Genomic DNA, 18,346 nt, shown 5'->3' with positions numbered 1-18,346 from the left:
TTCACGATCATCGCAATGGAAGTATGTCACACCTGCCTGTGATATCCCGAGAAGTCGGAAAGTGGCCCCAGCCTACACTCTGGACATCTGATAGTTTATGAACCAAACAGGATCAGTGGAGAGATGAGACACAGACAAAAACTGAAGGATGAATGGTGCAAGTTTATTTACAGGAGTACTATACAACAAAAAAATGCAGTAGTGTCAGGCGGGCTTTAAGGCACAGTCCTTCAGCACTGACATTTCTTCAAACATAAATAAAAACAACAAAAGGAAAAATATGGTGTATTTACAAAAACAGTGCACTCCTACGAAAACTTCACACACACTCCAACAATGAAGGCAGTCTTCCTTTATCTCTGGCTCAAGAAGCTCCTCCAACAGGAAAAGAAAAAAAATGCACAAGAACAAAAATAAGTGTGTGTATATACAAAAAGAAAAAAAATTGCACCAAACCCAAAATCAAAATTATTCCAGCACCAAATAAGTATATATACCTCCACCAAAAACTATCACTAGGAACTATAGAACAGTCAAATCTTCAAACTTGTCCCAGTCTTAGAAGATGGAATACTCAGAGTCGGAGGCAGATTCAAAAAAGCTGCAATTTTTGAAGAAGCTAAGCATTCTGCAATTCTCCACAAGTGTTGACATATTGCTTCACTTATATTGTAGCACATTCACAAAGAAATTGGACATTGTGGGCGCAACTATATGCTTGCACAGTTATGGCAGAAATATTGGATAACTCAAGCAAACTCAACTATCAGAAAAATAATTTCAAAGTGTGCAACATGCAGAAGACACAAACAAAAGCGGGTGAATAAAAAATTGAAGATTTGCCAGAAGCTCACTTATTACCTGACCAACCACCTTTTTCCAATGTTAATTATTTTGGTCCTCTTCAAGTTGAAAGAGGATGAAGTTTGGTCAAGAGGTACGATGTAATTTTCACTTGTCTAACAATTAGAGCTGTAGACACTGAGATTGCACACAGCTTGGGCACTGATTCTTATATCAATGCCATATGCTAATTCATTTGCAGAAGAGGACAAGTTAAAATCATGCACTCAGATAATGGAACAAACTTTACTGGAGCAGAAAGAGAGCTACATGAAGCAACTGAAAATCTTGACCAAGAAAAAATTTGCAATGCCACAATGAACAAAGAAATCAAATGGATTTTCAATGCACAATCAGCCTCTCATCAAGGTGGTATGGGAAAGACAAATGAGAAGTAGAACAAAGGTTCTAAACTCATTACTCATGTTAAGCTTCAGATACATTCTATGCTTAAAGTTATGCTGTTTTTCCTATAGTATGTTCTAATAAACTTACAAAGTACAGGTTACTAGTTACATTACATTATGGATTGAAACTGCTCTACATGCCAACTACAATGCAGAACAAAACCTGAAAAAGTCTGGACTCAGACAACATATTCCACTTATATGTTAGCTTATAGGGGGTTAAGACAGAACCTTACATAATCTATTTATGTGTTCTCTATAGCATAGTAATATAAACCAAATATTTTAATGTAGCTAAGTGAATACTTATAAAACATTTACTTACTAAAAAAGGCTCTTACAACTATAATTCTCAAAATGCATACTATATATCACATGCAAAACAGTTGCACACAATCATTTCATGAAATAAGATACCAATGCTGATTTTTTACTGTTACAGAGCAAAGCATTGGATAAATCCTGAAAAGCTTTCTGTGCTGGTTTACACATAATTCTGGAAAGTTTACACAGTGATTACTAAGCAATGAGTTTATTATAAGATATTGTAACAATTATGTACTTACAGTCATATGAAATTGTTTGGGAATCCCTCGTAATTCTTTAGATTTTTGTTTATCATTGGCTGAGCTTTCAAAATAGCAACTTCCTTCTAATATATGACATGCCTTATGGAAACAGTAGTATTTCAGCAGTGACATTAAGTTTATTGGATTAACAGAAAATATGCAATATGCATCATAACAAAATAAGACAGCTGCATAAATGTGGGCACTCCAACAGAGATATTACATCAATACTTAGTCGAGCCTCCATTTGCAAATTTAACAGCATCTAGGCGCCTCCTATAGCCATTGATGAGTGTCTGGATTCTGGATGGAGGTATTTTGACCATTCTTCCATATAAAATCTCTCCAGTTCAGTTCAATTTGATGGCTGCCAAGCATGGACAGGCTGCTTCAAATCATCCCATAGATTTTCGATTATATTCAAGTCAGGGGACTATGATGGCCATTCCAGAACATTGTACTTCTCCCACTGCATGAATGCCTTTGTAGATTTTGAACTGTGTTTTGGGTCATTGTCTTGTTGGAATATCCAACCCCTGCGTAACTTCAACTTTGTGACTGATGCTTGAACATTATCCTGAAGAATTTGGAGCCCCACAGCATGATGGACATAATTTGACAGTAGGTAGCAAGTGTTTTTCTTGTAATGTGGTGTTCTTCTTCTGCCATGCAAAGCGCTTTTTGTTACAACCAAATAACTCAATTTTTGTCTCATCAGTCCAAAGCACTTTGTTCCAAAATTAATCTGGCTTGTCTAAATGAACATTTGCATACAACAAGCAACTCTGTTTGTGGCATGAGTGCAGAAAGGGCTTCTTTCTCATCACCCTGACATACAGATGTTCTCCGTGCAAATTGTGCTAAATTGTAGAATGATGTACAGATACACCATCTGCAGCAAGATGTTCTTGCAGGTCTTTGGAAGTGATTTGTGGGTTGTCTGTAACCATTCTCACAATCCTGCGCATATGCCGCTCCTGTATTTTTCTTGGCCTGCCAGACCTGGGTTTAAACAGCAACTGTGCCTGTGGCCTTCCATTTCCAGATTACATTTCTTACAGTTGAAACTGACAGTTTAAGCCTCTGAGATAGCTTTTTGTGGCCTTCCCCTACACCATAATACTGAACAATTTTTGTTTTCAGATCTTTTGAGAGTTGCTTTGAGGATCCCATGCTGTCACTCTTCAGAGGAGAGTCCAAGGGAAGCACAACTTGCAACGGACCACCTTAAATACCTTTTCTCATGATTGGACACACCTGTCTATGAAGTTCAAAGCTTAATGAACTAATCCAACCAATTTGATGTTGCAAGTAATCAGTACTGAGCAGTTACATGCATTCAAATCAGCAAAATTACAAGGGTACCCAAATATTTGCACAGCCATTTTTTCACATTTGATTTAATTTCATACAACTAAATACTGCTTCACTAAAAAATCTTTGTTCAGAAAACACCCCAGTACTCAGATGTTCCTAGGAAATGAAAGACATACCACTGTTATCTTTTGTGTTGAAAGTAGAGTAAATTATTATGCAGGCTGAGAGGGTTTCCCAAACCTTTTCATATGACTGTATGTGGGTTTTTAATGTGTTACTTACCAACCATGCTATATAAAGTAATGTGGAATAATCATCACCATGAAAGGTGATATATAAATAAAGACTGATTGATAAATGATGTGATTGCACTGTTGAATTTACTGTTAATTAAAACAAATTAGATAAGATGCAAAGAAAATAAACTACAGTAAGTTCTTCTATAACTACAACTGGACTCCAATGATATCAAGGTATAATTCTCCTGAACATAATGAAGAGGTGCATAGGTCTTTGTATGTAACTTTTGAAAAATGTGGGTTTCTAACTAGAATTAAAAACAGTCATATTTACAATATGTAAAGCAGCTAAAAACTTCTATGGTTAAACGGAAGAGATTTAACTACATTAAAAACCAAATAAGGACAATAACATTGTACATTTGGCTCTTAACATAACATTGATCAGTCTGGAAGCTGAGATATACTAATACTGTAAAATCATCATTATCCAGCAAATTGGATAAATCTGGATAACATTTACCTTGGTTTATAATATATTTTTTAGAACTGTCTCTTAATGAGTTCTCTAAGTGACGATTATAGCTATCCATATCATTTTAGGTTTACAATTTGTCGCTTCATCCTGGGTATGACGTTAATCTGCATCCAGCACTGCAAGCAGGTCCTCCAACTCACAGGGAAAACCTGGTGGTTGGTTGCAGGATTGGCACTCCAGTCACCCTCCCAATCCCCAACTCCCACCCTCTCTCACCTAATCAATTCCGGCTCCTTTCTTGGGCACTTCAGTTATAACAGAAATATTTGTCTCCAGCAGCCTAGCTTGACATTACATATCCATGATTCTCTAGTACATGGTTGATACAAATTAGTAAGTAACAAAGTTATATTTAGTGAAACTGCTTTCTTACAGCAAACTGTGCAGCCCATGCAACAAAAAACTGAACTGAATGGAGAAACTTTGTTTAACCTATATTATTTGTTAGGTTTATTGTAGCATTTAGCAGCTCTTGAAGACAGATTTTCTTTTTGAAGTAATATTGATTTAGAATCAGTTTGGAAGCATTTCTGTTTTGTATTTAAAGGTTTTAGCATTACAACAGTATACTGAAGTCAAGTGACACAGGATTTTTTTTTAAACTACTCATTAGATTTGTTTCTTTAAAATTAAATTAGAAATGCAAATTGGAAGGAGCAGAAAGCAGCATAAGTGGTTTTTCATCCTACATTAACTCATCAAAATAATCCAATAAATAAATAACAATAATTAGATCAAATGGTCTGATTGTGAATTAATTTTCTACAGCAAAACTTTAGTCAGTTGTATTCTTTCCTTAGTGCTCTGCTCTTTTATCCCCGTTGACAGAAATTTTCTATCTTGTGTGTGCCAGTCTTACATTAGTGTTACTTGTATTTCTGTTTTAACTCATTAATAGTGCAGATAAAAAGTTATTTTTATGCTGGCATACATACAGATCAATATATCAACACATAAAATATTGGACTTCTTTCTACTGATGTATATATAAAAAATACAAAGATGGAATTGGTGCAGGGACAACATAGGAAGCAAATCTTGCTAATGAAAAGAAAACTGTGTACTGATCAGTGCCATATACAATAGCAAACTGGAACTGATCATGCATTATCATCCTTAATTTCACAGGAGAACAGTACTTCTCGTAAGTAAACATTGTCACATAATAACTAAATGTCCCAACACTGCTCCTCATGACAATAATTCCCTACCTAATGCTCAATCAATGACAAAGTTAAACATTTAGCAGAAATGTACCCACCACTCATGAAACATACTTTAATATAAAATTAACAAATTGTGAATATTATTTTAGAATAAACCTTACTTGTTGTGGTTTAAACTTGTAGTTATTCATGAAATAACACATCTTACTGCGCCAAATAAAGAGCTGTTCTTTTTGCCACGTCTAGGATGAGCTTTTTTTGGTTGTTGTAGTCAGAGACGCCCTAAAGTTCCTGTGCCACGTTGTTGTGTTTATTAAAGCCAATCTTCCTCCCCTCCCTTATTTATGGATATCTGTTGCTGCTTGTTCACGTTAACCATGCTCTGCGTTTTAAATGGATGTTTGAGAATTTAAAATGACACGGATTACTGCAAAAATTACCTATGTCTTGTACTAAAATTATAACAGAAGGTTACAAAAAGGCATCTGATGTATATTATTATTTCTGCGTTATCTTAAGCAAAACAACAACTCAATAGTTTACCAAAGTTAAATTCTCATCAAAGCAGCAACTTTTCAAGCACCTTTTGGGATGAACAAATAAGAAATGAAATAATTCTGGCATTACTACATCATCCAAATAACAAACTAGATAGACAACGATGATCTGCAAGAAATCCCCTGGATAACAACAGGTAACATCGTCTGGAGTAGAACATAAAGAAAATAAATGCATAATATAATATCAACTTAATATTGTATACATGAACTTGGACATGATAAGCTGTCCTCATATCTGCAGTATGAAAGCACTGACGTAACAGTGAAATAATTAAAAAAGAAAGATCAAGCGTAACCCCATACACTCCAATAAGCAGCAATTTTAATAGCTTAATTGCGCGATTAAAAGTAATAAATAAATAAAAGTAAACATGACACGTGTTAGGCGTGCTCAACTCACCCTAGTCGGTCTTTACTCTCTTCGGGGGTTAACTGATCAAATGTCTTGGCTTCTTCTTTGCCCAAAAAGGCCTCGTGATCGTATCGATAACTCTGGTTGTCTTCGTGGCGATCTCTGCTTAACTCGGATTCCACATGGACCCTCTCTTTCTTGTAGGTTGGCTTCGCAACGACCACTCCAGCATATACACATAGCAAGCACGTAAAGGCACGCAGGTCCATTGCAGTAAGACTGTCTGGCTTCTAAATCTGTGAAGAGACGAGTTCAAAAAAGTTAACAAGACACCCCAATTTGCGATGCATAAAAAAGCAACGTAGGCATAATCATAAAGGTAAGCCACTGATTGAAGTTACAGAATCACACGCAAAAGCACATCTCACCTACACACTGATTTTTTGAAAGCTGCCGGCTGACCGCTATCAGTTTCAACCAAAGGCACCAACTACAGAAATTCTTCAAGTGGTACCTTCGGCCACTCGCGTTGCTCGAAACATAAAGACTGAGTTCAACTCGAAGCGTAACAAGGCTTCCTATTGGCTGCTTGCAGCGCCGGAAAGTGACAGTAAAGCCAGCGCCACGTTGCAAGCTTACGCTGTACACTAGTCTCTGGGAAACTGACTCTCTTGCAAGGATTTGTGCAGGAAGTGGAAATCTTGTCTCTTCCTTATGTGGCAACGAATTTTGGATATCACACGTGGAGCTTCTGGAAATAGCCCTCATATATTTAAACTAAATTCAGAGTGATTCGTGGGAGGTACTTAAAAAAGCTCACGATTTTTAAAGCGAAAAAAACATGGAATGAATTGAAAAGTTTCAAATTCTGCCTTGGAGCAGTGTTTTTCGGGAAGATATCGTTATCCTGTTTGTCTTTTGTTCAATGCCGGGTCTTGTCGAGTTGGTAAAAGCACTGGACAGATTCAATTTTGGATCTGTAGTTCATTACCATCTGCATTGAGATTGGTGCGCCACTTTCAGAGAAGCTTGTCCTGAAATCTGCTTGGCTCATTCTTTGTATTCCTGTGTTAGCCCCTAATATGGCTTTAACAAAGTTAAATCCTAGGCAAGTCGCGCACACGTTAAAGGGCTTTCAGTCAAGTTCAGTTTCTTTGGTATTGAAAATATGCAAGTTAGAAAATTGGTACGGTATATTTTTAATTAATCACTTTTGGCTCAGTTGATAGTCATAATTCATAAATGAAATGTATTCTAAGTTATCAAAAGTAACACTTTCTAAACCACTTACCCAATATCTGGGCACATGAGGTCTAGATGGGACACTAGCAGGGCACATAGCCCATTTAGATGCCACATATCTGACACCTTTTTAAATTTTGTTTCTGATTCTGCTTCTTTGTTGCTACTAAATTTTCCAATCCATCATTTCATGAAAAAATTGTTAAATTGTGCTGCCAATGTTCTAAATTCTCTTTGTTGTTCTCTTAGTTTGTTTAGTACCAGATTCAGGGTTCTCCTTTTAATTTCTGTAACAACAAGAAAAGCTCCACTTTCTATTTTCCACCGTATTAACTGCTTTAGACTGGTAATGTTCACCATTCACTAAAAGTAGTCTATACCATTATTCAGATGATAACAGTAAGGGTCCTAAACATTAGAGTGATCTTTTAAAATATGCAGTATGTAAACTGAGGCTGAAGACCCATTATGCATTAATTACTAGTGCTGGTGCAGTGGCATCTGCTGTACTGTATTATTGTGTTTTGTAGATCATGTTCACCATCAGCTCTTCTTCAACCCTGTACGTGGATACACAAGATCAGAAAACAAATTGATAGCTCATCTTTAGAATTTTGGCTAACATAACTACTAGAGGGTAGCACAGTTGTTGAGTTTAAATCCTGTTTACCTAAGGGACCAGAATTTAGGCCACAACATCAGGTACAAGGCATGAACTAGGAGCCAGAGCCAGTAGTCATCCTAATTTTAAGGCCATTTAATTCAATTCACTGTCATAGGAATCAGAACCCATTCCAGAAATGTTGAATGCTAGGTTATTCCAATACACACTTATGCTCACACCAGCACTCTCACTTTGTGGAGCCTACTTGGAATTGACAGTTAATTTATTACCCATGTCTTTTTTGTCCCAAATAACTGTCATCTCAGGATAAAAATCCTTGCGGAAATTTGGAAAATAAGCATACTCAAAAAGACACCCATCTAGGAATCAAACTAGGATTCTTTTTCTGTTCCTAACATTGTTTTTTGTTCAGGAGTACTTTTATAGTATTCTTTTTTGTAATATAAAAATAAGTGTTGTGAAATAAATAAATTGAGTCTCTTACAAAGAATTTAATCAAAATAATATAACATTCTTAAACATCTTAGTTCAGTTAGGGGTTGTGATGGGCTAGATCTTATCCTGGCAGCATTAGAAGCCAGGCAGGATAAATAAGAATACATTTTAAAATATTTTATATTTTGTATTTCTTGCCTTACTTGTATCCTCAGTTTGCATCCATTTCCTTTCTTTGGTAGTCTTGTGTTTTTCAACTTGTCTCAATTGCATTCCCATTAAATCTGCTTCTAACACTCTGTCACTTTGAGGCACAGTGCTTGGTTCTTGTCTGCTTATTGACTACCAGCAGTGGTAGATGGGCCCTCATTACTGGTTTGAAAACATCATTCCTATTCTTTAAAATATATTTCGTGTTTGAAGGGGAATTTCCTTGGTATCCTCATGTGCATCAACCTGCCTTACCCAGAACTTCCTGTCTCTATCATGAATGCCTGACCAACCACAGAGAAACTCTACAAATGTGATTGTTCAGAAGGACCAGACTAACAAACAGACATTTGATTTTTAATACATAGATAGATATGTGCAACATGCTAGATAAAGTACAACTAAAACGCTTGTAAACTTATTGCAAGCACACCGCTACGTATTTTGTGCCAGGCTAACACATGGCTTAGTGTGGTGCCAAAATTAAAATGGACAGGAAATGGAGACGTAACAGGAGATGCACCAGGTACAGTGCATATTTTGTGAATAGATTTTCTCAACAGATTTATATTATGAAAAAACAGACAAGAAGGGCTCTCACACCTCATACAGATGTTATGGAGGACCCAAGGATACGGTAAAGTGAGTACATAGCCACTAGATAGAAGTGTGCCCGAAAATAATTGTGCACTGTCCCAGAAGGAATTACATGAATTACAATTATGGGAACATCATGAGGAATGGGTTGAAAGCCAGGAGTGTCTTCTACACAATTAGGTGGATGCCATTTTGGGACAACAACAACATTTATTTATATTGCGCATTTTCATACGAAAAGTAGCTCAGTGCTTTACATAGTGAAGAAAATAAAAATAAGACAACATTAGATTAAAATAAGACAACATAAGACAGGAGTGGCTCTATGCCCTCTTATAAGTGTCTGGTCCTTTTAATAAGAAATGGACCTCAGTAGTGCAGGCAGACCTGTGACCAGAAAGAGGAGCACTGGGAAGAAGTCTGTAGGACCTCCAGAATGTCCCTGACCCTGGATTTGGTTGCAAGGTGTGCTGCAGAGGTATTTATGGGGTTGTAGGTTAAAGTCCAGTCCTTGTTAGTGGCTCAATGAGATTAGAGCTGGGAAGTGAATTAAGGATGAGCTGAAAGTGGCAATGAGATATTATGGCCAGAGCTGAAGATGAGAGAAGGGGAGTGAAATTTTGGAAGAGAAGTGATAGATTGGTTTTGTATCTGTGGAACTATTTTTGAATAGGTAGGAGTACACCAGCTATCCCACTGGAGATACAGGAACATCACTGTAGTGAGGCCCAGGGGAAACTGTCAGAAAAAATCTAAATAAATAATTTTCCATATGATTCCATACAAAGCACACTCTGCAGTGTTTAATGTGTTATAGAATAGTCTCACTTTGGCTATACGTTCAGTTCCATTTAAATGACATGTAGTAAATCCCTTTAATACTTGAAATCCATTTTGGAAAAGGGTTGTCATGCAACAGCAGAATTAGTTCAAAATATATTAGTTAACCAACTTAAATGCATCTAAGTGGATTTGAGAATTTTATGTTACATAAATATAACACCAGGTCATGTCACTTGAAAAAATTCTCAGATGATTCTGCACTTATGGGGTGTATTTATAAAGGGAGAGAGAGAGAAGGTTGGATGATGTGGAGATAGTGAATCAGGAAGTGCAACAAATTAGCAAGGAGGAAGTAAGGACAGCTATGAAGAGGATGAAAAATGGAAAGGTCGTTGGTCCAGATGACATACCTGTGGAAGCGTGGAGGTGTTTAGGAGAGATGGCAGTGGAGTTTTTAACCAGATTGTTTAATGGAATCTTGGAAAGTGAGAGGATGCCTGAGGAGTGGAGAAGAACTGTACTGGTGCCGATATTTAAGAATAAGGGGGATGTTCAGGACTGTAGTAACTACAGGGGGATAAAATTGATGAACCACAGCATGAAGTTATGGGAAAGGGTAGTGGTAGCTATATTAAGAAGTGAGGTGATGATTAATGAGCAGCAGTATGGTTTCATGCCAAGAAAGAGCACCACAGATGTGATGTTTGCTCTGAGGATGTTGATGGAAAAGTGTAGAGAAGGTCAGAAAGAGTTGCATTGCGTCTTTGTGGACCTGGAGAAAGCATATGACAGTGTGCCTCGAGAGGACTTGTGGTATTGTATGAGGAAGTCGGGAGTGGCAAAGAAGTACGTAAGAGTTGTACAGGATATGTACGAGAGAAGTGTGACAATGGTAAGGTCTGCAGTAGGAGTGACAGATGCATTCAAGGTGGAGGTGGGATTACATCAGGGATCGGCTGTGAGCCCTTTCTTATTTGCAATGGTGATGGACAGGTTAACAGATGAGATTAGACAGGTGTCCCCGTGAACTATGATGTTTGCTGATGACATTGTGATCTGTAGTGATAATGGGGAGCAAGTTGAGGAGACCCTAGAGAGGTGGAGATATGCTCTGGAGAGGAGACGAATGAAGGTCAGTAGGAACAAGACAGAATATATGTGTGCAAATGAGAGGGAGGTCAGTGGAATGGTGGGGAAGCAAGGAGTAGAGTCGGCGAAGGTGGATGAGTTTAAATACTTGGGATCAACAGTACAGAGTAATGGAGATTGTGGAAGAGAGGTGAAAAAGAGTGTAGGCAGGGTGGTATGGGTGGGGAAGAGTGTCAGGAGTGATTTGTGACAGACGGGTATCAGCAAGAATGAAAGGGAAGGTCTACAGGATGGTAGTGAGACCAGCTTTGTTATATGGGTTGGAGACGGTGGCACTGACCAGAAAGCAGGAGACAGAGCTGGAGATAGCAGAGTTAAAGATGCTAAGGTTTGCATTGGATGTGACGAGGATGGATAGGATTAGGAACGAGTACATTAGAGGGTCAGCTCAAGTTAGACGGTTGGGAGAGAAAGTCAAAGAGGCGAGATTGCATTGGTTTGGACATGTGCCAAGGAGAGATGCTTAGTATATTGGGAGAAGGATGTTAAGGACAGAGCTGCCAGGCAAGAGGAAAAGAGGAAGGCCTAAGAGGAGGTTTATGGATGTCGTTAGAGAGGACATGCAGGTGATGGGTGTAACAGAGCAAGATGCAGAGGACAGAAAAATATGGAAAAAGATGATCCGCTGTGGCAACCCCAAACCTGAGCAGCCGAAACAAGAAGAAGAAGACAGAGGAAAGGAGTCAGGTGGAGAACAAAACTCAGTTGCATTATGAACAATGCGGCACACCATCTCTCTGACACACTAACACTGAGGACTTTCAGCCAACAGATCATTCACCAGGGGTCTTATGTATAAACAGTGCATACGCACAAAAGTGTTACATACAAACGTTTCCACGCTTAAATTGCGATGTATAAATCCTAAACTTGTTGTAAAGCCATGCACATTTCCATGGTAGCTCCAAGCCTGGCATACGCAAGTTTTCTACTCAGTTTTGCAGACTGGCGGCACCCAGCGTCAAAGCAGTGCAACTGTTCCTGCGTGGTTACCCTTTCTTTTTTAGATCCACATCCCTGATGCGGCTTTATTATATACACTGAAACTAACTGCATATTGTTTATTAGTTTAATGCATCTGACTGTAATTAACCTGTAACAATATAATGGTCCAGGGAATAGCCAAAGTATTCCAAATACCATAACTGCTTTAGCGTTGTTACTCTCAATGCACCTTCTTTTTCTTCTTTCAGCTGCTCCCATTAAGGGTTGCCACAGCAGATAATCTTTTTCCATATTACTCTCACTGCACCACTCGGAGTATTTATATCACAATATCTGAGTGGGGAATCACAGATCTACAGCAGAGAATTATCGGTATATAGCATCAAGCACATGTTGCCTCAGCCATGCTGCCTATTTGAACTGCTCTCACACGGCAAACGCTTCAAAGACTTTCCTGTATGGCCCTCATGGTTCAGAAACAATTTCATCCCAAGAACTATAAACGCACTCAATCAGTCCATCAAGTGCCCCTGGTAGAACTATTTGTACATATAAGTACAATTATCTCACTGTAAACTTGCGATACAGTTATAATATTGCACAACCTGAGCCACTTTATAAAACGCGTATTTACATATGATGACAATATCATTTTTAAGATGAAATGCGGCAAAATATGTTTATTATATTATACAGATAAAATATTAACTTCATTTAAATAATCTATATTGTTAATAATTAAACATGTGAGGACATGGTGTTGCTGTGCTAGCAAGGATCTGGCGCTCTGTTCACGGATTTTTCCTGCCTCGCGCTGTATTCTTGCTGGGTCTGATGCTACACTGAATGTATAGAATAATTAAACACGTACTACGAAGATATTTAGGTGTTCCTTAAAAGTTTTGAAGAATCTGCGTTCTAAGCTTACAGATGGCTTAACGTCTATTACAGATCTGATTGTGTGGCGATTGGGTATATGGAGAAAGAAAAGTAAGGACAGGAATTGGGGGCAAGTACGTTTGATAGAGACAGTACTGCTACAATAAAGTATTCCATCAGAGGTCGCGCATGGCGCAGCAAGCATCTTGCGTGAGTCATGAACAATCACTGCGCCACCGTGTTCCCATGTTTAACAACATGCTTTAACTCCTATCATCATGAAAATGATATCACGTATAAATCTCAGTATTTTAATTATTCAGAGAGCTGTAATATTACGAATGTAATGGATTCTGTGTCCTGTCGGAGGAAGAGAAAGCCCGGAGGCACATAGTGATTCACATACATAGAGCACATAGAAGATCAAATACAAAACAAAGCATTTAACGTGCTACTTTAGTTACGATGGGATTTGAGAGACTAGTAAATTAAATGATTTTAAGATTAAGTTTATGATGTTCTACTTTAATGACAAAATAAACTACATGATTAAAGTGGAAATTTCGAGATTAAAGTTGACATTTCGTGCTTTTTTCCCCACTGTGTGCCTTTTTTTTTCTCTGTACACTAATAAGCTTTCATGTGACACTCAGACGGTGGGCTACGACTCGCCTTTTCATGGCGACTTTGATATGTGACAACTTATTTTTTATTTCAGGCACTGTGCGACTTTGTGAACTTGAGCTTTCGAGTTTCTCCGACACTCTATGTCACTCGATCAACTTCCTTTTGTTGATTATACCACTGTTTAAACCAACAAATAGTAAGTTTTTCTTTGCCTCCACTTGGTATTCACTGAAATTCTTCTATTTTCCCCTGTGCTGTTGCCATTGTCTTTTCACAGAAGGCTGAGCTTAAGGGCTATTTATATTGATTTGCATATTCAAAGAGGCGTAATTCTGGGAGGAGTTGAGGCGGGACAGCAGGCGCATGCATGTGCGTTACTTTTCACGCTGACTGGGATTTATGTAGCGGAAGATCGTGGAAGTTGGCATACGCACAGATTTATGCATCTGGATTTTTTTGTGCGTAAGCACAATTCCACTTTTGTCCGTACGCCATGTTATAGTGTGAATTCTATGCATGGTGTTATACCTGAGGCCCCAAATTACCCCTGAGGACAAATTATTAAAGTATTATTCAATCATGTTTTAACTTATAAGAAATTTCACCCTTGAAACAGTATAATTTCGATAGTGTTTTACGTATAACATATATCATACAGACTACTTCAGAGGCTTCCATAATTGAAGTGAAAAGTTAATGCTTGCTCAGGACAGAATTGAATACTGGTGACTTAGAGTAAACCTTTTGCACCAAGTTATAGTGATGGTGCAATCTGAATCACTGAAGAGTGGCTTTCGCTGCAATTGAAGAAGTGCAACAGCTTGTATTCTGCTGCTGAAAAAGAAAAATGTTTTGGCACACTGATGTACACCACCCCATTTCAAGCCCGGGTACATGCCTACTCAATATTTTCTCTCACACATGTGCTTTAACAATCCTGTTGCAGTTTTTTTGCAAAGTAAAGAAAAAACTTCCATATTGTAAAATAATTCAAGCAATCACATGACTTTTTTTAGTTATTATTGTCTAGTTGTCAACAGAACTGAGATAGCAATTCACATCTGAGCATCAACATTCGATGTCAATAATAGTGCTTGGTAAATCCGCATCTTGGGGCTAAAAAGATGCTGAATCTCACAACAATGGTTGCCTTTTTTCCTTCTTAAAATGACATACAGTAGATATGCTATTTTGCAATACGTGTGTAATCTCAAGATGTGGATCAATACTCAATAATGTTTTTGGCTTGAAAGATTGGACATATTCGATAGTTTTAAAGATTTTTATTATAATGGGGCCTCAGTATTCATCCCATTATAAAATGCAAGAGCAGACTAGTTATGTTTTAAAATGTATTGTCAATAAGTAGATGCTTGAGGGCGCTATTGCCCCATGAAACCCAATAGACAGATGTCGATAACAGGTTTAAAAGCACTAAGAAATATTTTAATTTTCTTCTGTAAAGTGCCCCTAAGCACCTCCACCACAATAAAAAGGCAGTAACTATAATAAACACACAATAATTCAACACCACAATTCTCCTCCTCTCCTCCCAGCAGCTTCGTTCACACTCCCTCCCAACTCCGGCTCGCTTGCTGAGTCTCCACCAGTCCTTTATATAGTTCTTGACCCGGAAATGCTTCTCCTCTTCTGTTCACGTGACTTGTCAGCACTCCCGGGTCAGATGGAGAATTACATTTTTCTTCAGCCCGGAAGTACTTCTGTCCTTACGTCCCCTTGACTTGTGAGTACTTCCGGGCTATATTGGAAATGGAAATCCCTGTGTCTCCCTGCAGCGTCCCCTGGCGGCACCCACGGTACCCAACAGGGCTGTGAAGCCAAACTCCATCTCCCATAGTGCCCTGCGGGAATTTGGGGCACCGCTGCCGGGAAGTCTCCATCTAGCGTCCCGGGGGTTTTGGCCGGGTTAAGCTGCCGGCTGTCCATCACAGTATAAAATATGCTTCATTTTAAATGCAGTTTAATATAGCAAACTAATATATAAAATAATTTTGAAGAAATAACTTTGACTTGAAAAATACCGAACTTACACTTTAACTGTTTGCTGTTTTCTAAAATTATCCAGGTTAATAATTATTCTCTTTAACTGTTATGTTTGTAAAACCCACTTTCATGAACTCGGGAGTACCTTTCTATTCTTCCAAAAACTGTAGCAAGCATCCCCAGAAGCAGAAGAATCTGTCAACCTTCCATTTGAAGCAGAAAGGGACAACAAAGAATCTTTATAATGAAAGATTATTTTTTAAAAATACTGTGAAAAAAAGGAGAATCTGAAGAGCACAAAGGCCTGGAAAGAGTTGCTAGGCAAACAAGTTCCAAAAACACAAATCTGGAAGGCAAAGCTAAAAACAGAGCATATACATCAAAAATACCAAGCACGTTCAAATGAACTGCAAGGGACTACTTCTTTTCTCAGCCATTGTAAGGTTGAGGGCAGTCTCTTGATAGAAAATGGACATTTGGCCTGACCTCTTGAGTCACCTCTCACAAAATGCACAGAGCATGGTAAACCAGTATGAAAACAAAGAAATAACATTATGCACAAAACTAATAAAAAATACATAATAATACAAATAAATAACAAAAGTTAATATACTAGCTCAGACAGAAGAACCAAAAAAGACAGAAATTTTAGCCCATACCAGGGGCCTCATGTATAACGCCGTGCGTAGAATTCACACTATAGCATGGCGTATGGACAAAAGCGGAAATGTGCATACGCACAAAAAATTCCAGATGCATAAATCTATGCGAACACCAACATCCACATTCTTCCACTACATAAATCCCGATCAGTGTGAAAAGTAATGCACGTGCCTGCTGTCCCACCCCAACTCCTCCCAGAATTACACCTCTTTGAATATGCAAATCAATATAAATAGCCCTTAGTGTCAGCCTTCTGTGAAAAGACAATGGCAAAAGCATGAGGAAAATAGAAGAATTTCAGCGAATACCAAGTGGAGGCAAGGAAAAACTTACTATTTGTTGGTTTAAACAGTGATATAATCAACAAAAGGAAGTTGATTAAGTGAGATAGGGTGTCGGAGAAACGTGAAAATTCAAGTTCACAAAGTCACACAGTGCCTGAAATAAAAAATAAGCGGTCAGATATCAAAGTCGCCGTGAAAAGGCGAGTCGTAGCCTACCATCTGAGTGTCATATGAAAGCTTTTTAAAGTAAAAAAAAAAATAGGCACACAGTGGGAAAAAGCATGAAATGTCAACTTTAATCTCAAAATTTCCACTTTAATCACATAGTTTATTTTGTCATCAAAGTAGAACATCATAAACTTCATCTTAAAATTGTTTAATTTACTAGTTTCTCAAATCCCATTGTAACTAAAGTAGCACATTAAATGCTTTGTTTTGTATTTGATCTTCTATGTGCTCTATGTGCACTACCTGCTTCTTAAACGAGCTTTCTCTTCCTCCAACAGGACACAGAATCCATTACATTCGTAATATTACAGCTCTCTGAATAATCAAAATACCAAGATGTATACGTGATATCATTTTCATGATGATAGGAGTTAAAGCATGTTATTAAACATGGGAACACGGTGGTGCAGTGATAGTGATGAGCAGGCGTCTTGTCCACAGATTGTTCATGGCTCCCACAAGATGCTCGCTGCACCGTGCGCAACCTTTGATAAAATCATTTATTGCAGAACTACTGTCTCTTTCAAACATATTAACCCCCAATTCCTGTCCTTCCTTTTTTTCTCCAAGTAACCAATCGCCACACAATCAGCTCTGTAATAGATGTTAAGCCATCTGTAAGCTTAGAACGCCGATTCTTCAAAACTTTTAAGGAACATTGAAAATAGTACATGTTTAATTATTCTATCCATCTGTCTTTCCGCAGTGTCGCGCCAGCCCCAGCAAGAATACTGCACGTGGCAGGAATAATCGGGGCGCCATCTTGTCGCTAGCACTTTGACACCATGTCCTCACATGTTAAATTATTAACAATATAGATTATTTAAATGACGCTAACATTTTATCTTTATAATGTAATAAACATATTTTACTGCATTTCATCTTAAAAATGATATCGTCATCATATGTAAATACGCGCTTTATAAAGTGGCGCAGGTTGTGCAATATTATAACTGTATTCCAAGTTTACAGTGAGGTAATTGTTATTGTAAGTACAAACAGTTCTATAAGGAGCACTTGATGTATTGATTGGGTGCGTTTGTAGTTCTTGGGATGAAACGGTTTCTGAACCGCGAGGTCCGTACAGGAAAGGCTCTGATGCGTTTGTCAGCTGAGGCAGCGTGTGCTTGATTCTGTATACCAATAATTCTCTTTCCGATCAGCTGTTCTGAGTGGTGCAGTAATAGTATTATGGAAAAAGTTGATCCGCTGTGGCATCCCCTAACGGGAGCAGCTGAAAGTAGAAGAAGAAGGTGCAGTGAGAATAACAACGCTAAAGCAGCTATGGTATTTGGAATAGTTTGGCCATTCCGTGGACCATTATATTGTTACAGGTTAATTACAATCAGATGCCTTAAACTAGTGAACAATATGCGGTTAATTTCAGTGTATATGATAAAGCCGTGTCAGGGATGTGGATCTAAATAGAAAGGAAAACCATTCTGGAGCAAAAGCACTGCTTTGACGCTGGGTGCCGCCAGTTTGCAAAACCGAGCGGAGAACTTGCGTACGCCAGGATTGGAGCTACCGTGAAAATCTGCGTGGCTTTACACCAAGTTTAGGTTTTATACATTGTGATTGAGCATGGAAATGGGCATACGCAACATTTTTGTGCGTATGCACCATTTATAAATGAGGCCCCAGGAGACTAATCCTGATTGAAACATAATACCCATTATTGCGT

The 18,346-nt window shown here is 38.1% G+C and overlaps 1 protein-coding gene across 2 annotated transcripts in view; it reads right to left on the bottom strand.

Annotated features, from left to right (window-relative positions):
- The window catches only part of rcn1 (reticulocalbin 1, EF-hand calcium binding domain), a 64,667-nt gene extending 58,025 nt beyond the window's left edge, over positions 1-6,642 (bottom strand). Inside the window, exons 1-2 of one of the 2 annotated variants that reach the window (XM_051923005.1) lie at positions 6,420-6,642; positions 6,040-6,287 (exon numbers count right to left, since the gene is read on the bottom strand). In XM_051923005.1, coding sequence (XP_051778965.1) covers positions 6,040-6,260 — 221 coding nt within the window. In that variant the 5' untranslated portion in view covers positions 6,261-6,287; positions 6,420-6,642. The remainder of the gene's footprint in view (positions 1-6,039; positions 6,288-6,419) is intronic. The other variant, XM_051923006.1, reaches the window with a different exon arrangement.
- Positions 6,643-18,346: the final 11,704 nt, after the last annotated feature.

The sequence above is a fragment of the Erpetoichthys calabaricus genome, chromosome 2, assembly GCF_900747795.2.
Source record: "Erpetoichthys calabaricus chromosome 2, fErpCal1.3, whole genome shotgun sequence".
Lineage (NCBI taxonomy): Eukaryota > Metazoa > Chordata > Cladistia > Polypteriformes > Polypteridae > Erpetoichthys > Erpetoichthys calabaricus.
This window is presented reverse-complemented; position numbering and strand designations above follow the sequence as displayed.